This window comes from Bactrocera latifrons, unplaced genomic scaffold (assembly GCF_001853355.1).
Source record: "Bactrocera latifrons isolate USDA-ARS-PBARC rearing strain unplaced genomic scaffold, ASM185335v1 scaffold_5, whole genome shotgun sequence".
NCBI lineage: Eukaryota > Metazoa > Arthropoda > Insecta > Diptera > Tephritidae > Bactrocera > Bactrocera latifrons.
In genome coordinates this window covers 3759106-3780233 of record NW_017537156.1, presented here as the reverse complement: position 1 = coordinate 3780233, position 21128 = coordinate 3759106, and the positions used below count along the sequence as shown (strand labels likewise).

Genomic DNA, 21128 nt, shown 5'->3' with positions numbered 1-21128 from the left:
TTCCACCATGAATTTGTTCCATCTGAATAAAGCATCATTGCCAAGTTTTACGTGGAAGTCCTCAAGAGACTCAAGCGAAGCGTTAATCGGGTCCAACAAGACATCGGAGCCGATTTGAAGTTGCACCACGGCAACGCCCCGTCTCACACCGCCTTTCTTGTGAACAGCTACCTAACCAAGGCAGGCATCCCAAAGCTTCCGCAGCCGACCTACAGCCCAGATGTGGTCCTCGGGACTTTTTTTTTGTTTCCTTGCCTGAACAGGCCGCTGAAAGGCAAGTATTTTGAGACGACAGAGGGGCTCCAAGCAGCATGCACCTCGGCTCTCAAGGGTATTCCGGAGAATGCCTTCCGGAATGCCTTCAATGCTTGGAAATCGTACTGACAGCGCTGCATCGACGCATAAGGACCCTGTTTTGAAAGTCTTTAAAGCATTGTAACGATTGATTCAATACATTTTTTTAAATCGACTCAGTCCTATTAAATTCCGGACAAACCCTGTACGTACATCTCTCCTGCTTAAGATGATTAGTACTTCAATGATTGCGATTGACTCCTAGAAAAATCAATATTAGGACCTTTTCTGTCCCTATTTTCACAATGATTATTAAACCTTGGAGATAAATACGCACAAATCTTTTTTATATTGGGAAATATTTTTTCTTGAAAAAGTTTAGTCTTGAATTTTTCTTTTTATAATTCATCGGCTAATTTTCATAATACACATTAACTTTTAGTTTTAACTTGTAGAACGCTCCATTTGTAATATTATTGCAAACAAAGCATGAATGGAAGAGACTTCGACCAAGAATTTTGCAAAGAAGATTTTTAATGGCAAGAAAGTATATTTGCAATAAAGATTTTTAGTTAATTTATGTATATTCATAAATCCTTATCATGCTTGGGTGACAGCCACCGATCTTTATAAATGATTGATATCTGCGTGCATTAATTCAAACCACCCTGATGTAGAGCTAAATTATGGAACTATGCTCCCTGCTCTTCATCTTACAAATAACATACCCGAAATTCCACTTAACAAGTGAACAGTATACTTGATGCACATATCTACTTAGAAAGACACATACATATATCTACAAATATTAGCTTCAGCTCTAGCAATCAACACTTGCCTCTAGCTTCAAAATATATGGGAAACCCTCACATCTATACACATATTCGCATTCTTATTAAAAGCTCATTAGATATGCCTTCCAAATAAGATTTCTGGGGCATTCAAATAACACAAATAAATATATATATGAATATATGTATGTGAATGTATGTGTAATTGAGGGTATTTTTTACTCCACCGGCAAACTTCATTTTCACGGTTTTGGACTTACATACACCAATTTTTTTTTTTTTTCATTCGTATGTATGGCCTGTATGCCTTTATTAACGTCTGTAGACGCTGCACTTAAACTCCTCACCTCTACAGCTGCTCCACAGATCTCCAGCTGTGCATTTGCACCCCTAAGTAATATATTGTTTTCGACACATCTTCCACTCACGCTCCATTTCACGAAAGCTTATCTGAAGTGTGTGGCCAATGTTTCCTTGTGCCTTTGAACAAGCACAGCAGAAGTCATATATGATGTATACGCGTATTAATATGTAGTTAAATCCCCTCACGAAATATGAAATATCTCTTCTTAACGAAATTATAAATCATCCCCAAAGGTTGGAGCCTTTCCGCATACACGCTTATTTTTGCAGTAAACGTGTTGACATGGGTGTGTATGTATTGTTATTAGGAACTTGATTTGATTTTGCGTACCTTTTGCACGAAATGAGGGTTAAATTCCTTGCTCGTCGAAAGAAAATTACGTTATTAACGGTGTTATTAATATTGTACTTGTCTCACGAAAGCCTATCGTAGTAAGGAGATTTTTCTTGTACAACAAAATTATCCTGTAGTATATATGTATATGTATGTGTCAGGTGGCGGCACACGCTTGCACTATTAAAACAATGCTTGAAACCATTGCGAGCCCCACGGTATGAAATAATGGAAGAGGTGCCTATAGAAAGGCCGCAGAACCTATTGATATTCGCGTCAAGCGATGGCATCTTGAAGAATGAGTAGTTATCTTGAAATACGTAACAGCATTCCATCTGGGATCGCTAAGGACAAAACTGGTCTTTACGTGGCTCACGAGCCTACCAGACTATAAGTGTCTACTTGTTAATTTTTTTCAATCCCAGAGTGAAATTTGTTCTGAGCGATTTAATGCTTTTCATATATTTGGTAAAGAAAATTAACGACTTTCCACTCATAAATTACGCAAAGCCTATACAATTGTACTATAATTATCTTAACTTTTTGTAAACCATTCTCCCACTTCCGTCTTGAAACTGTCATCAACAAAGGTGATTCAAAAAGTAGTATCTACCACGAGATGCTCTGTGAATGCATACCTGTAAGTATTGCATACTTTTAGGCGTGCCATTTTTAAGACTTCAGTCACTGTATCTTTCAGTTAGTGCGTTCATAAGCGAAAGAAGAGAAATTAAAGCTTAACGGGTTTCATACGCCGCTTTTCATTCTTTAACTAATGCGCTCTTTGGTACTTATTCCTTTCGTGACGTGCTAAAAAACTAATTGTTCTCAATTTTTTTTCGTCGTTGGATTATTTTTCATTGCAGAATCTTAAATACATCTTAAAAAAGCAAACTTTTTAGTTCAATGAATATCTAAGCAATTCGACCAATATATTTTCATATGCTTCACTCTTGTCTTCCTTATATTATTATCAATGTGAAATGTCATTATCTTTTGAGTGATTGATTTCTCTTATTTTTTCAAAAGTAATCCAGACGAATAACCCAATAATAAATATGGACAAACGAAAACAGTTCTTAAAAAAAGAAAAATTGTTCTTAAAGTTCTCCGCTATTTAAATACTATGTTTGTGTTTAATTTATTCTCTTTTGGAATACTCAGGTTAGAGATTACGCTGACTCCAATATGTGTATGTCTTCTAATATCTCTTTTATCATTTTTTCAAGGTTATAATTTGAGGAAAATAAATTATAACCTTAATTTCTTAAATATAAAAATAAAAATATAATTTCTTCAACTTTTATGCCATCCAAGAAAAGGAGCAAGAACAAATGCGCCACTTCGGTTAACTTTCTTTTGCTCAACAAGCTTGACAATTGTTTCACGGACGTCATACTAGCGCCGCCATTTTTCTCAGTTCTCCCGCAGGTGACACTCCACTGTCATTTATTCAAAATTTTCTCTCTCTCTTTCATTACTTTAAAAGAAAGCTTTACTCTATACCAAAAAAACAAGGGAATTGAGTGTTTTTTTTTCTAATAATTTAATGTTATTTCAAAAAATAAGGTTAAAATTAAAATTAAAACATTTAGAGGACGTAGAGAGTTGCATTTAATTTAATTTTAGTTGCTTTACACAAAAAATATTTATTTTCCGTTATAATTTAAATAAATTCTAGACAGTAAAAGTAATTTGTCACAAAACAAAAAAGTTTAGAGAGTGAAGAAAGAGTTTGTTGATCCAAAAAAAAAACAAAAAACACGAAAAAGCAGACGGTTGATAGATGGTAGAGAGAGCGAGAGCTGTTTTGTTCTCTTCTAGGCAATATAAGTTAGTGATACGGGCAAAATGTTTGCACTGCCTCTTTGTTGTCTGATGATGTCTGCAAAAAAAGGTTCACACTCATATTTCAACGCAAATATATGTACATATGTATGTAGGATATCAGCTGCGGTTGTTACTATTATATACATAAGTAATTCTTGATTTCTATTGTTTTTGTTCACTCATTTGCCTTATTTTTACATATATATTATATATATACAGACTCAGCGCTCTCATTTCTACGCTCTTGCTCACTGCTACTGTTTATTTATCTCTGCTTACTAGTATTATTATTGCACTCTCATGACAACAAATCCTTGAGCAATTCCTTTTGTTCGAAGGTCAACTTTTCCGGGAATTGTATATCAAACGCCACCAAAAGATCACCCTTTCGCGACGGATCTTTGGGGAAGGGCAAACCGTAGCCTTGTATACGTTTCACCGTATTCGGTTTGATGATTTCCATCACGGTGCTGATGCGCAAACGATCGCCGGACATTGTAGGAACTTGGAAGATCACACCGCAGAGAGCCTAGAAAAGAAAAGAGCGGTATAAAAAAAGAAGTGCATTAGTAAAAGATATCTACTGAAGCAAAGCAGTATAAAGATTGGGTATAATGAATAAAAACAATTATTTTTGTTTACTGCCGCTTTTTGAGCGATGTACTTGGTGTATTAAAGGGATTTTAAATATCGTTCAATCAAATGCCAACTAATCCGCCCACAAATAAACAATTCAATTTCCTTTCCTTTCCGCTTTTCTTCTTTTTTTTCGTGTCCTCAACCTGCAGCATATCTCAACTACTTGTTGTTGTGCCTGCTGCTTGTCGCCAATTCAACAAATTATCAATCTTCCTTACAACTAAATACGCACACAAAACTGTTTATCTTGTCGACTACAATGGAAATCGTCTATACTCAAGTAATGCCGTTACATTTCGTCTTTCTATAATATACATGTGTATTTCTGTGTGTGTGAATGCTTTTCATTTATATCTTAATGCGACATCTAAATCCTTTTTTTATATACTTAATCGCGCTTAAATATGCTGTTGACAACTTGTTTGCTCAACAAATACAAACCACTAACCATCAGCGCATATACACATACACACTTTTCCTATTTGAAAGCCCCCACCACCTGCTAGAGCTTTACATCCAGTTCATCAATTCACTTTCGCTTTCACTTAAACATTTGTTGATTTTAGTTTTATTGATTGTTTTCCGTATAATTGTATATAGATATGCATACATACATATATATTTTTTCATAGACCATGTGAGAATAATTTATTTGCCTAGTAATATACGAAAAGTTATGAGTCATGACTAAAAATATCGGGACTGTCAAGGAGGATGTGTTGAGATTTTTTCCCACCTCATCTTCTTCCATATAGCTTCTGCAAATAGCGTCTGTTAAGATTCGCATGGAGGCCAATAGGGCAATGACGTGCAAAAAGCCCCACAACTAGGGGCTGCTAGCCTTAATGAGCGGTTCTAGATTGCCTTTTCTTGCTAGCTTTTCAGCTTTACAATTTCCGAATTTTTCGAATCCGCTCTGGCCCGACACCCATACCAGTCTTACCACAAAGATGCTCAATGCTATTGATAGCGAAATTAGGCAATCATTCACCAACCCTGTATGCGCTGTAAATGAGCTCAATGTTAGTATCGCCGCTCTGGTGAGTGAATGGTCATTTCTTTGAAGAAAGTTGCACTCTTGAACAGCAGCTGATTTACTGCAACCTTAAGAAATGCAACCTCGCCTTGAAAGATACTGCAATAGGCAGGCAGTTTGACTACCCCCAAAAAACTTCGCCCAAGTTTTCGGCTCATCCGTAAAGAAGATCACTGCCTCTCGAGTTTTTTCAAGTGTGGTCATTTCCAGAGCCCTCTACCACATAAACACTCCATAGAACAAATTGGGCTTGACTATGGTGTCATAGAGCCAGAGGTCCACCTTCGATGAGAGACCCTGCCTTTTGGCAATGGCTCCTCTACAGCAGTATAAGGCAATTAATGTGCATGGTCAGCCACAGATATTTCACTGTATCCGCCGGTTGCAGACGGATGTGTCCCATTTGCGGCAGCGGTGCGACCGGGATCTTATATCTTCTAGTAAATAAAACCATCTCGGTTTTACTTGGGCCACGCTAAGATACCCTTGCATCAACTTCTATACGATATATGCCCACCGACCTCTCATAGCTCCACAAAATTGCCCAGCGGTGTTATATCGCACGATCTTGGAACCACGTCCCCGATCCAAGACTTCATTTTTGAAGAAATATCAACTACTGTCCTCTGTACATAAATCGCACAAAACAGAGAATTTTGAGGGTGTAATGGCGTTAAAATATCAACATCTAAAATATATTGCCTTATTGAAAGCCACACGTCTGAAAATCACAGTCTTGATTACATCCTTATACATAAAAGAATGTCATGGGTAGGTCCAAGTCATTGAACTCCGATGTTGTAATGAAGTTTTGGACCCTAATATACGAAAACTATTAGAAATAGAAAAAGTTCTGTATGTTGATACAGTAGTGGTTCAATTTTTATTAACGTCTTGTCGATTTTACAATGGGAGCATCGATTCCAATCGGGCACATGCGTCTGTATATGCTGTCATGTCAAAGCTTCTTATAAGAACGTTTGTTTATGCATTTATCGGCACATTGTTGGCAAAAATGTCACAAATCCTTTTAACATATCCTTTTCTCTCAACATACACACACATGTATTTGTACTCATTGGTTTTGCTATTGAAGACCATTTATTCGCTGTTGACACGCACAAATTCACACGCACAATCTAAACATGAACACGCAATACATATATACTTTTAAGCCTTAAATTCAGGACGTTTAAACAAAAGAGCTGCTGCTTTTGCTTTCGACGAGTATTTTATTCTCCCACTTTTTTCAATTGCCTACTTATTTGTTTGTATTTATTGTGAGTGAAAGTCATCCATCACCGTTTTCTATAACAAATCAGGGAGTGTGTGTTTGCGTTGGTAAATATTGTTTCATAAATAAAAACAAAGTGATTGTAAGAGTGTTAAGGTCTTGCGACGAGTAACAAATTCGTAAATAAAAAAAAAATTGACGATTTAATGAAAATCTATAGAAATAATGTCTTAAGATATCTAATCTACGTAAATATATACATCTCGCATCATCGCAATGAATTCACTGGTTGAGCGTACTTTCTTTGTCCCTTACAAAACAATGAGCCTAAAGTATAATAGAGATCGATATTTATTGTCTAAACTCAACCAAAATTCAATCTCAATTTGTTTTAGTTTCATTAACAAACTCTGTGTCTCGACGTATATAGATACCAGAATCACTGTTTTCAGATTATTCATTATCTAATACGTCTGATATGCCGAGATTAAAGCTAGCCAAAGATGGAGATTCGGAACACTTATAAATTGGATCAACATCATTATTTAATTTTCAAAATAACAAAGGTGATTTAGCGTTCGTTTCAAAGAGTTCTTTCTTTCTCAGCGTTTTCAGCTGACACTGAAAGACAACTTGGTGAACACAAATTTTTTTTTTTTTGTTGAACCTATCATTTAGTATTCACATCCGCCACTGATCACCCTTTATTTGCACGTTCATTTATTTGATCAGTAATTATCAAATGATTGGATTCCAAGAATTGTTGAATGACAGAGTGATAAGAGAAAAGATCCACTTTATGAAACACTTGATCAAATTGATCAACAATCAACACTTATTATAAATCATTGCATGTAATTAGAACAATATAAAGTGATTCCCTCTTTTGGCTATAAATTCTAGTCACTACTTTATTCGGTGTTATTTCAAATTTGTTCTGTACAGTGACCGAAAATGAAGCAAGTTGTCATCTTTAGCGCGATTCTTGTTGCTTTGACACATTGTGTCAGTGCCGGTAATGTTCCCTCGAAGGATATCGCGAGTCCCAGCAAGGGAAGACGTAAGTCACACTGCAGTTTAATTACTTATACTATTACTGAATTCCAAATATTTTCCGTCAATAGTTGCTCCAGTCGAAGGTGAACGTTTTATACTCAGCCTGACGAGTGTAAGTGTGAGAGCAAAAATATTCACAAAGCTATAATTATTAGCAACTATCTTTCCTTCCAGATGAACTGGTTTGCTGCCTATGGTTTTTGTAATCAGCAAAACGCCACACTTCTATCACTGGAATTAGGAAAAAGCGACAGTAAAAAAAAAGAGTTTAAAGCTTTTATAAACTCATACCGTAAGTTTCTGAAGTATTTGATAGAATTGGTGCTTTCAAAATATTTACATATAAGATTTTACGCAGTACTCTATTTACACCATTTGCTTGTTCGATTTGCCGCTCTGCCAGCTCTGGAGAGTGAATTGCAGCAATTATTGTACTTGTTAGCTTTTTAAGTAACTTATTGGTTGCTCGCATATATATAAAGATGTTTGATCATTCGTTTTCAGTTAGCGTTAAGCGTAGTTGCCACCTCACATCAATTTTTACCACATACCCCTCGGCGAAAAAATTAAAAAAAATTCTGAAGTTCGTTTAAATAATTTCTCATTTTTTCAGATCTCAAAGATCATGAGTACTGGCTACACGGTAGTCGGCTAGAAGACGATGTAACCTTCCGTTGGGGTTTAGGTGGTCTGCCAATTTCTTATACCGATTGGTCTACCGACCAGCCAGATAACGCGGGTGGACAACAACGCTGCATGAAATTATTTAAGACTATCCTGTGGGACGACGATGACTGTTTTTCTAAATATTACGCTGTTTGCCAAAAGTACTAATTGTTGCTAACTTTTATAGCTTTATTCCTAGTTGGAAATGTCTGTTTAATTCTAAATGGGGTTTAAATACATGAATTGACTTTCTTATTAAAAGCATATATATAAATTAAAAACTCTTTTAAATTGTGTCACGAATCAGAGCAATTAGATTGTCAGAATTTTCTTAAAGGAACCTGATGCTTAAGCAATACCTTTAGAGCATTTCTGCTGAAGTTTTGAAAAAAAAAATCCTATAGTGTCAGTCCTTGTCCTGTTACATATTGATTTCAATTATGTTAAAACTGTCATGGGAGGACTAGATCTGACTCGGAATTTTGATAAAATTTCCGATAGTGGCAGACCTTGTTTTGATACCATTAGTTGCCGTTCGTGTTAATGTTCGATTCGCTACTCACTAAAGCATGTTAAAACGCAGATAGCTATTATTTTAGTACAAATTTTCAAAAAATTAATATATGCTATTTTTTTATCTCTCTAAATACTAAACTTTATATCCAATAAATGATAACCAACGGCAACTATATAAACTAGTCCTGAGTATGCAGATTTTGTCATGGTGGTCACCTTTTTTACGCTTTAATTGCTGGTGTAAAATTTTTTATTACCTATAACTATAGTATATTACTTTATCTATTAATATGCATTATCGAGACTATCAAGTATTCTTAGCTACTTCAAGCAGAGAAGTTATTTTCAATAATATTGAAGCAGCTAGCAAATTTGTTTCTGCTTGTTTTTGTTATTCAAATATATAATCTAGAAGCATACGTCCCAGAGTATGGTAAAAATATGCCAAAAGAAAATATATACTACAATTTATATTTTGTGCGCAGAAACTTCTTCCTTTAATAGATGATGGTGGTTAGCGTGGGTGAAGTGAGTAAGAATTGTTTTAATAAAATTATATATACAATTATCAAAATTCTTGCAGATGAATTGGTTCGCCGGATATGTTTACTGTACTCCACTAGCCATGAAACTGCTTAGACCGGAGTCGTCAGTTCATAACAAAGTATTCGAAAAAATGGTCCAACATTACAGTAAATTAGTTTGGAATATATACATGCGATATCTGAACATACTTCTTAATCGTTTGGAAGACAATGTTCGTTGAGGCTTAAGAGGTCTGTCACTCTCTTTTGAAAACTTTAGTCCATACCAACCTGATAACAAGGGAGGAATCCAACGTTGTTTAAGACTGTTTGTGAACGCCGAATGAGATGATGTAGATTGCAGTGTCGCAGATTTTTTTGTCATATGTCTTTTCTAAAGAGTCAATAAACAATTATTTATATGCCTGCAGTTGTATTATTTTCAGTTTGTGAATTAACAAAATTTGTTGGAGCTTTTATGTAGTATGAAAGAGCTATAAGATTGAGCGACCTTAATCAATTGCTAATTTACTATGATAAATTTATTATATGCCCCCTAATAAACGAGAACTTTAGACCTGTGACCACTCTACTAAGGCTTGATAAAATTCAAAATTCAAAAAAATTCATAAAATTCAAAAAAAAAAAAGAGTTCCATAATTTTTTCACTGGTGTTAAAAAATATGCTACTAAACAATTTACCTCGGGCTGTCAGCCTTCCGCTTTGCTCTGAAATTAAGTCAGTATAACATTTCTTGCTTTCTTGCGTACTACATCTGGACATTGTAGTTCCTCTTTATGACTGCTAAAATCGACGAAGGGAAGTTGTTGAGAAGATGGAACGATTGAGGGAATAGTTTTATGGGCTTTATACATACAATGGAGATGGCAGCTCATATGTTTCTTAAACTAATTTACGCCGCCACCGAAGCTTTGAGCTTCACAATTCAGAAAGAGTCTACTCAAATGTCTAAATTTAGGTCTTGAAAAATGAATAGAAATTTTTTTTATTAAACCAGGCGTTCTATGCCTTGAGCTTCTCGTCGTATCTCATAGAATCCGTAAATCACACATAGCAGTATGCAGATACAATTTGTAGTCTATGTAATAGATTCAGCGCCTACAAAAAACGAATGAAGGCTATATGGGTATATTTCGATTCCATTTCATTGAATAAAGGCTTAAGTCTGTTATTGGTAAGTGGTTAAATGAGCTTCTGCGCCCCCCTCTAATTACAACTAAGCTACACCCCACACATACACACCATACTCCACACATCATTCTTTCATCCCACACTACACACACCAYACTCAACGCATCATCTCTTCCTCCCACACTACACACAACAACTCAACGCATCATTATCTACACCACATCTTTCACACCGCACACGAGGACACCAAGCATAATCAACAAAAGGGACTGGCGGACGGCGCCCAACGCTCTTTCTTTTTCGATCCGTGCGCATATACGTGCCAGCCAGTCTAACATTCTCCCGCATCATCCCGCTTTTAAATAATTTTTGAAAAAAAAAAGGTCGTCGCCGAAACAACGGGTAAGTGCCGCGAGGTCCCTGGTTTTAGTAACTAACTATTTAGTAAGCATTCAAAGTAGTTCCAGTTCAGTAGCATACTGCTTGAGGCACAAAGCAAGCAAAACGTTCTCAGAGTATAAAAATTTATGCAACTATACTTGTAGGGAGTATAACCTAAATAAACCGACATATTTCAAGGAGTAGGCATTTTTGCTCAAGTACTAATTAAATTATCACTGCATACCATAAATATATCTGTACCTCGATTGTAAATATGTATATGGGTATAAATCTTTCAAGTATGGCGTGCTGCATCAAGAGTCGCATAAAAAGCAAATGTTCGCAATAAAGTATGGAAAATAGTAAGCATAATAATAATGAGATACTTATAAGGCAGTGAAAAATGCGCAAACAAAAGCATAAAAATTCCTTAAATTCTGAATACAAAAGTAAAGCAAAAATTATCAATAAAATTGCCACTAGTGATCCGTGAATGCTTTTGCTGATGGAATTATCTACATCGATATGCAAGAATTTGTAAATTTCTGCTGCTGATGGCATCATCATCAACGACAACGACTTCGACTGCCAGGCATTGCGAGTTATTGTCGAGCAAAGACAATACGTGCACAACAACAATTTGCGGAATGCGTGCCGCTTTAACGAGGTACTCGATATTTCAGCAAACCGTTGCCCCAAAACCAACTGGAAGACTGTGCGTCTCCATTATGCATATAACTTCTACATAATTCTAACATTAAATCCGGCAATCGTACTGTAAATGCGTGTCATTTGTTCTTCAAATTGACTATTTACATGCCACACTCACTCGTTTCGCTACGGGTATTCGTCGTACCTATGCAACACTGTATGCGGCTATTGGATAATCAACACTGCGCATTCGTCCGTTACGCGTGTTCGATTCGCCATTTGCGCGCTCATTCGGCATCGACATCGGCACTGCAGTGCATGGCTGCAAATGTTCGTTGTCATTTATTGTGCGCCAATAAAAGTATATGCGAATTTCTGATTGATTTCAATGAAATGGCAAAAGCATTTGGGAATTGTCTGTGCTTGGTTATGCCGTACGCAGAGATTACTCTTCTCCTTATATGCATGTGCAAGTGTTTGTGTGTAGTTATGTATCTCTTAGAGTCAGGTACGCATCAACGTTGGTGGTGACATTCGTGGTGGTGTCATCACGTTATTTCTTGTCATTTTTGGTAGTAAATGAAATTCCATTTCCCTTGCCATAAAAAGGCTTATAACGGTGGGATCTTACTGTGTAAAGTTCGTCCAAAAAGAATTAAGTTTTGAGACATTTTAAAATTGGCACAGAAGTGTAATTTATAATAGAGAAATATGCTGTTGATACTATCTCTCATTTAATCACATTTGGGTCAGGATATAAATCATGCATCTGACTGAGTTTTTATGCCCTCAAGATAACGAATAATTGGTATATCAAGTCTGCTACCATGAGATCTTCTCTCGTTCGGGTGTTTTTAATGGATTTTTTCCCTTATTAAATTCTATGAAACCTTTGAAATATTGTTCTAAATTTTGAATTTGATCTGAATAATAGTTGCGGGGACATAGCGTTGAGAACTTGTACGCCTCGAGGCTAGGTAGGCTAAGTGTCCTTAAGAGGTTACATGGGTATACGGGTTTTAAAAAATCTATTATTTATTTGATGTTTTTTTTTTAATTCTACAACACCTCTAAGATATTGTCCTAAATTTTCAAGTTGATCCCAATATTAGTTTCAGAGATACTTGAGAACTTGTGAACTAAGCGATCAGAATATTGATGATCAAACGACGATATTTCAGCTGATAAAATCGCTCTATTCTGAATAAGATGATCTTCGTTACGCTTGTTTTCAAGAATTTAGTATTAGTGATCAATTAGCTTACTCATCAATCAATTTAAATCTTATAACTCTCTAGGTTATACCTCAAAAATCTAGAAACCAAACTCCTTTGCAGTTCTAAAACTCAAATAATATTGTAAAGAGCTTTGCAAGTTCCATTAATATAAACCATACGGCATCGCCCGTTTAGGTATTAGAATTTCTGCCATTAAGCTTGACTGCCAAACGTATGTGCCTCAGGGCTGCTTTTGACTAATTAAAATCGGATCTTCTGCACAATCGCGCCACTGTGTCTGCAGCCTCGAGCCAGCGACGCACGCTTGCATTGTCCATCATAAAATATTGCGCACTGTTGCAACAGCTCATCTTCAATCAGCGTTGACAACGTCACCAATGTACAATACAATAATAAAAACAACCACAACAATAACCGCTTTGGTAGCGATAAAAATAAAGTCACTTTTTATTGCCTTGCAATGTCGCATTTTGCATTTTGATGGGGCCATTCAGGCATTTTACACACACAATGCTGCCACATTTGCAATACATACACATATATATACATATATAGCAGGTATAGCTGTGTTCATGCGAAACTTGGAACAATGTTTTATGGTTGCCGATTGATTTTTTAACTCTTCATTTCGGTAGTTTTTATTTTGATAACTTTCTGCTTTATTAATATTTTTTCGTTGCCTTCGCGTTGCTGACGTTTTTTCGGCCACTTTACGGTGTTTTGTAGTTGGCGGTTGCGTTTCATTGCCGCCGCTGCATCGCTGCTTTGTTGCTCACCGCTTTATTTAACCTTTTTTGTTTTTTGTTTTGTACGTCGCCATTCATATTTATATTTCAACTACAATTTTGCGCAGCGCGGCATTTTATGCCGTTTTTGTTTCGCAAACTTTTTATTTGATTCGCTCTTATTTGACACGCACACACACCCATGCATATATGGTGCCTACACGTTTTTCCGTCACAGTTGCCAGCACAGGCCGCCAGTCTATGCGGCAGCCAGTATTCTGTTCCCCAGTCGGCGATTGTGTTTTTGTTCGGATATGTTGCCTTATTTGGTGTGTACCAGCCATTAAGTCATCATAAAAAGCGGTACTACCACAAAAACAACAATTCTTGCAAACGCAGAAAAACATCAAAATTGCACAAAAACACTTTGGAAAAAAAATTAAATCGCATGCGATATAAATTCGCGCAATATTTTACGCATATTGCCAACTAAAGCTCAAGCAACTTATGTACACTCGCCGCCGGCGGCAATATCACAGTTGAATGATTGAACTTATAAATTCATACATATGTAGGTGCATACAAATATTTATACATATACGCTTACTGCGAAAGACCCTCAAGGAAAGTATAGACGTATTGTATAAGAAAAAGTATGAAAGCTCACATATTGGTAAGCTTTCATTTTGCGACCTTTGCACAATGAGTGGATGTCCTTATGGAAAATCGAAAATATTTTGAAGAATTGCAGCAATAACACGAATGTTTTTATATTCAATAACTGTAAGACATAAAGCTGAGATATTTTGACATGCCGCTTAAGCTTACCCAAACTAAAGGCCACTGCAAAAAATTTTCCGGAAATATGGTACTCAAAAACACAAGCCTGCGAATGACTCGTTCTGAACGACCTTCGACTTCTTCAACTGATTACAATACTAAAAAGTGCAGGATATTGTGTTTGAAAATCGTTTGGCTAGTATCAGAGAGATGACAAGAGAGCTCGACATCTCTTGCGAGCCCGTTCGAATGCTTTCAGTGAATATTTTGTGTATGAAAGACGCTCTTGCTCGACTCCTTCCGATAAAGATGATTTTTTTCGAAAAGAGTACCGTAAATAAGTCTCTTATGCTTAATCGTGCGATTCCGATCCCAGTGGTCATGAAATCCACTATAACTGCTATGAGACATGGGTTTAGGAGTTTGATATTCCAACAAGTCAACAGTCGGAATGGAACCCGTTTTCAGTCAATCCCAGAAATTAAATAAAATTCGGTGAAGGATCTGAAGGCCATCGCAAAAAGTGCTTATAAAAAGTGTTTCGCGGACTGGAAAAGTCGTTAGCATGAGTGTATTACATCTGATTGGGATTACTTTGAAGAAAGTAAATATTGATGAATAATAAAACAATGAATTTCAAAAATTAATGTAAAAGATTTATTAACTTTTAATGATTGATTCTAACTTGAAAAAAGACATTTTCAACACTTCACAGAAGGGAAACCAGTATTAGAAAAATTATCTTTCTTTACGCAGTTAGTCTTTAGTCGGGCAAGAGACACCTTTACACTGGCACTTGACCTACTCGAGTGCGCTATGAGCTTATTTAATAAAATATCTTCTAAATCTGTTTAAGTTCCTTTTTTCTTTGAGGCAGCTTTTATAAATACGATACTTGAGAGCAAAAACAATAAAATTATATATGTATATATATATATGCAGTTATATAAATATAGGAATGAGTGTGACGTACTGCTGGCCATAAAGCCAAATTGCTCTAAATATTTCATTTTTTTATACCCACAATTCCAGCGTTCCTATAACTTTGCTTGCCAAAATGTTATGTTTGAAATATAATATATATATTACTATGTATGTATAATCATATGTTATGTATATAATTACATATATACACTTACATATACTCCTGTCAATCAGCGGGCAGTTTACCTCATTTGTTTTTTACGAAAGTGCATAATTTTATGTGAAAATTGAGGGGGTCACACAAAAAATCGTTTTAAAAAAATATGTAACCTCATTGAATATTTACGCAATTTTTAAGTGCAAATAAAGCGGGGGAAAATATTGCCCAATATATTTAACCAAATATGGCTTTTAAAAGTTGTGAAACATAAAATTCAATATTTGTGCAAGCAAATGAACTCATTTACAGTTTCGCTTGTGTTGGTGGGATGAAACAAAAGTTGAAGTCATATTTCGTCTTAATATAACAGATCAATTGAAAAGTCCTCGGGCGAACAAATAGATGGTGTTACTAAAACATATGATTTCAGTTAGCTCTAATCTTCAAAAGACGCGTGTATAAATTTGATGGTTCATTAGTTTGAGAATTATATTTTTTTTTTGTGAAGCGACTTTTGTTATTATGAAAAAATTAATAAAACATAATTTCGCGTTTTCTTACAATTTTTCTTTGAAGGGTGTTGAATAAAAAAAACAATTTTGCCAAAAAAATATGTGTTTACTATGTTAGGCCGGGGATTTTTCAATTTACCTTTTAACATGATTTTACGTTCTTTCTTTAGGTTTCCGAAACGGTTTCTTTCTGGTTTACTTCTCTTGAAGACGTAACTGGTAGAACTAACTGGTAACAGTTACAGTATGCTTAGAGTAAGCTTGAGTGTTATCCCTCTCTCGTTTTTTTTTCAAAAGAATCTTTAAGGCAGAGAGCAAATAAGTCAGCAAATCCTTTTTCCATGGCGCTCATGAAAGCAGTCTCAGTAATAACACTCTAGCATTATTTCTGTTTTCTACTCGAAAAAATACACTTTCTCAATAAATGTGAATAAAATGCATAGACCAGATATCTACCTAGTATTACGGTAGCAGGATTCTTGAAAAAAGTTCCAAGTAATTGCTAAAACTCTTGATATATAGTACTTTTAAGTTTTAAGTGCGCAGTTAATCCGGATTAACGCTGCCGTCTGTCCAGGCTATTAGGGTGATCTTAGTACCGCTCAAACGTTCCTCAATACTATCTTCTTCACTACATCGACATTTTCGATGAGAAACATGTCACAGCTAACATTTCTAGTGTTTCAAAGAAGTTAATTGCAAAATTCTTTGCTAACTTTTTTTTTTCTTTCACAAAAACTTTACCTCACCTTTCAAATCTACGTATGTATACATATATGTTTATTTATATACAACGTATTGCTTTCTTAAAGAATGATTCCCATGTCAGAGGTCATTCTTTTAAACCATTTAATATTTTAAAATCATTGACTTCAGTTTTATTGAACTCACAGAGAGCAATAAACTATGTATACAGAGAGCAAATTTTTAAGCATGATGACGCGATCGTAAAGAATTCGAAACCCGTTTTCATAAATGGGTTAAAAAAATGCCAATTGTTGTTGTTGTTCATAAACTTTATTGTTATACTTTTTCTACTATTATTGTATTTGCCTTTATCTCGATTTATGCTTATGCGTAATTCGTTGTGTTAAAGCTAAACCAACCAACAGCTTATACAGAGCATAAGATCTAGCCCAAAGGCTAAGCTCGTGTCAAAGCGCTGCCATCAAACGAGACTCAGTCACTCAAGTGCGAGGTGTTACCAAGTAAATGTGACCATTTTTGGAAGATACGAGCCGAGCAATGGTTCCCAAGCCGTCTACATAACTTGGTACCAGAAAACTAGCAACAACAGCAAAAATAAAAGCAACACTGAGTAGTGGCAAAAACAAGAGACGCGCTTGGAAACATAAATTCTATTGGATTTATGACAACATGTCACCGTTAATGGCAGTTTGGTTCGCTTTTTGCTCAAATTTCTATTATAATTTGGTGTAAAAAATATAGTTTTTTGTGTTCATGATTTTTTGTAAAAATTTTTTTTTGTTTCCATAATTTTTGGAATATTTTTGGTGCTTTTATTTTTTTATATATATATTTTTTTTTGGTTTTGGTAAAAAATATGATGACAATTTGACAGTTTTGTGACAGCTTACAAATTTCGCCAAAAATTTTTGCTTTGAACGCGTAGCAAGGAATTTTTGAAATCATAAATTATGCGTATCACCGAACAGTACAACAAAAATATAATTATAATTCTCATTTACGACGCACATATTTGGTGGCATGCCATTTTCTTGGTAAGACATCGTGCCCATAGATTATATCAGCGTTTGTAATTTGAAATGAATTGGCCCCAATACGGTGTAACATTTAACACTGCGTGCTATACTTTACAACAGCAGCAGCAACAACAAGCATAAAAACACCGCCAAACTATGGTTCTATGGTATTTTACGTTTGTTACGCCATCGATTTTGGTGGCGACCACTGAAACTAGCGCTCGTAATTCAATTTTAATAAATTCAAAAATCTTGCCCAAAGCCCGATTTGACGATATGTCAGCCATAGAAAATGCTAAAGGTGTATATATACATATATAAACCAAAAACTATGCAATAACATAAAAATAAATATTTTAAGTTCAGAACAATGTAAAAATTAAAAAAAAAAATTAAAATTTTAGCACCTAAAAAGTTGTGTTAACTATGTTTGCTAAAGTATTTAAATTTTTTTTCTCTCAGTGCAAACATTTGCCAACCACTTTAACAAACACTTTTTCCCAGTTTAGCTAAATTCATAATTTTTTTCCACACTTTATTAAATTAAAAAATAAATCCACAACAAACTTGCCACAACTGAGCTCTGCCTAAAATTGGCTAAATCTAACAAGCAATAAAATCCCAAAAATTTGTACAATATTGCATTTTACTAGCATGTAGCATGTACATAGTTGTTTTTGTTGTTGCTCTTTTCGAAAAGTGTGTAATTTTTTTTAGTGGCTCTGTCACATCAATCACAATGTTTATACATGTGTCGGTACTTATGTGTCTTTACCTATTGTATACAAGCTCAATAGTCGAAATTACTAGTTTGGAACTAACGAATAACTAGTTACGATATGAACTCAAATTGTCTCATTATAATTTATTGTAGTAATGCCATTAATTTTCCAAAGTCGAAGGTGGTGTCTTCCCTGCAAAAATAGATACCAAAATCGCAGTTAAAGAGAGTATTCTTTTTCTAACAAGCTGTGTGCGTTGGAAGGACCTGGCTTCACTTGGAATATCTAATTGGCGCCACGTAGCGAAAGAAGAAATGACTGGCGCGCGGTTGTTAACACGGCTATAATCGCGTAAGCGGTAACTACGAAAATCAAGAAGAAGAAGAGATTAAAATTTAAAAGGAAAGATATAAGAACTCAAATAGGAGTAATAGGTAGATACGCTAGTAGACCAGGGTCGCCATATAACGACTATTGTAGAAGCTGTCAAAATGTAGAAGAGGGAAACTTTACGTACCGATGAACTTTATCAGAAGCAATGGGTGGTTCAGAGAGGAGCCAATAGTGTCAGGAAACTTTAGTCACGGTGGTAACATTGTTTTTTCTTAAGAGCGTCGTTAGATAGCTTTATACCACCTACCATCTAAAACCAAATTTCTAGTAATTTGCAAACAAAATTGATAAGAATATCATATGGATTCTCGACTACCGATATCAATCTTCTAAAACCCTTGAGGGCAATAGAGGTAGATAGCGAGTGGTAGAGGTTCCTATGAGCCCTAAAAGCCCTACAGAAATTATTGTTCGAAGAATAGTTATCCTTTCTGAAAATTTACTATTTTTTGGCTACGTATCGCAGGATGGGGAAATTTTTTGATAAGATCGGTCTTTCGGACGAAAGATTTCTGAGCAATGCATCTTCAACTGAGCTCATCTCTAAAAGACATCTTACAATAACTAAAAAAAGAAACCTGAGAAATGTATCTTCAAATGAAAAACCAGAGTTCTTAGACTTTAGTGAGCTCCATTCGAACGGCAGTCGGGTCTATGAAATTGAAACGACATTTCTCATTGATAGCATATTCTATGAGACGAACGGACTTGAGCTCACAACTTTACAAATAATAGTCCAGCACTCAACACGTTCGATTGTGGCTTCTCCAAGCCTAACGGCTACGAAAAAGTATTACTGAAACCATGTGAGTTATAATATTTGTAGAAGAATGAACCCTTAATTAACCAATTCAACTCAGAAATAACCACTCCGTTTATGCACTACCTCTTTAATTTGCAACTGCAGGCGACAACTTGCCATGCTGATTATCTATGGTATAATATCTATGTTTGAACTGTTTAAAAGCCTAGTTAACACCACAGCAAACTGACCGACAATCAACACCGACCACCCATACTTAGATCTGAGTTTACATAGTCAAGCGACTATTCGCGGCAATAAACAACACTTTAGCCCGTTTGCAATTGCAGTCTGTCCGTTGAGCTGCATATAACAAACATTTTGGGCCGCTATTCGCTTAACCACAAAATGGCAAGCCGCAACTAATATGCTTGTAGTTTCTGTGTATGTTTTTCTAGTTTTCCTTTTTTATGATTTTCTAATTTTTTGGTTTTCTGTTAGTGTAATTTAATGCACTTGTCAACTTTAGTTAATCCAATTAACAATTTTGACATGACAACAAACTAAACGCGACTCTAATGGTCACAACTTGTAGTACAACAAGCGAATGAACAAGCTTAAACAAACATACTTAGATGCATAGTTTGACTGTTGCAACTAAGCGCAACTTAGAACTAGCACACATTACAACAATTAAGCAATTATGCTGTGAAAATGCTATCGAAATACGTGTATTATTGCAATTTTTAGAATATTGCATTTGCTGGGAAGCATAACATATTTCGATTATAAGTAAAGATTCTGATACTCATTTTGCGTGGCAATAGCTTGTCAAAAAAAAAAAAGTTTTCCATGCAAGCACTTGATTCCAAACATTCGGCGTTGTAATAGCAGCTATATGCTATAGTGGTCCGACATCATATGATCCAACAAATGAGCAACTTCTTGGGGAGAAAAGAACGTGCGGGAAGTTGCAGATCGATAGCCGAAAGACTAGTTCACGTATATGCAGACGAACTTACGGACATCGTTTAATCGACTCATCAAAAAAAAAAACTCATCACGCTGTTCGATACTCTATAAAGTCTCAATTTTAATTGTCCTTTTCCAAGTTATATTTATTCATACTATTCATTTATTCAATATACATATGTACATTGCCTTCTCATTAACGTCAAGATCTGTAGTGAGAGCATACAACGCAAACGTGCTATATTTTATTGGGCACCGTAATGCAATTTCTTTAGAGCCCGTAAAAAACTCTTGCATCCATATCGCAACCAAACCAAACAACCATAACATAAAATTTGAACTAAAACAATCCATAAAACCCCATGGCATTTAGAGCCATCCTAGCATGAAAAAATTAATATTTTTTTATTTGCTGAATGTGTTGAAAATTTAACACCTTTTGAAATTCACGCAATGTTTATTATGTATGAATTCCTGTACACCATATATGTATATGGTATATGTATGTTCGTACATTTGTATTTTTCGTGTGCGTAGACAACAATAATCCAACAATAATAAATAGCGTGTCACGTTATTCATTAATTTGAGACCAACTGCTGGGAAAAAACTAAACGAATTATATAGTATTTTACTCGGCCAACAACAAATTTAGCCACAAATTGAAATATTTTTTTCCTTCGCTTTTGGCATTTTCATGGTGGTTACTGCTTTTCTTTTTTGAAACTTTTTTCTTAATAAAATAAAATGCGGTTGGCTATAACGAGA

At 35.3% G+C, this 21128-nt stretch overlaps 2 protein-coding genes across 3 annotated transcripts in view; one reads left to right on the top strand and one right to left on the bottom strand.

Moving 5' to 3' along the window:
• Positions 1-3395: 3395 nt before the first annotated feature.
• LOC108973691 (dnaJ protein homolog 1) overlaps positions 3396-21128 on the bottom strand; it is a 46413-nt gene continuing 28680 nt past the window's right edge. For both annotated transcript variants that reach the window (XM_018941101.1, XM_018941102.1), the window contains one exon: positions 3396-4141. In XM_018941101.1, coding sequence (XP_018796646.1) covers positions 3911-4141 — 231 coding nt within the window. In that variant the 3' untranslated portion in view covers positions 3396-3910. The remainder of the gene's footprint in view (positions 4142-21128) is intronic.
• On the top strand, positions 7416-8524 carry LOC108973693 (C-type lectin 37Db-like). Its single transcript, XM_018941104.1, has 4 exons — positions 7416-7581; positions 7646-7689; positions 7752-7869; positions 8191-8524. Exons 1-4 carry the CDS (start codon positions 7476-7478, stop codon positions 8409-8411), a joined length of 489 nt encoding a protein of 162 aa, XP_018796649.1. The 5' UTR covers positions 7416-7475; the 3' UTR covers positions 8412-8524.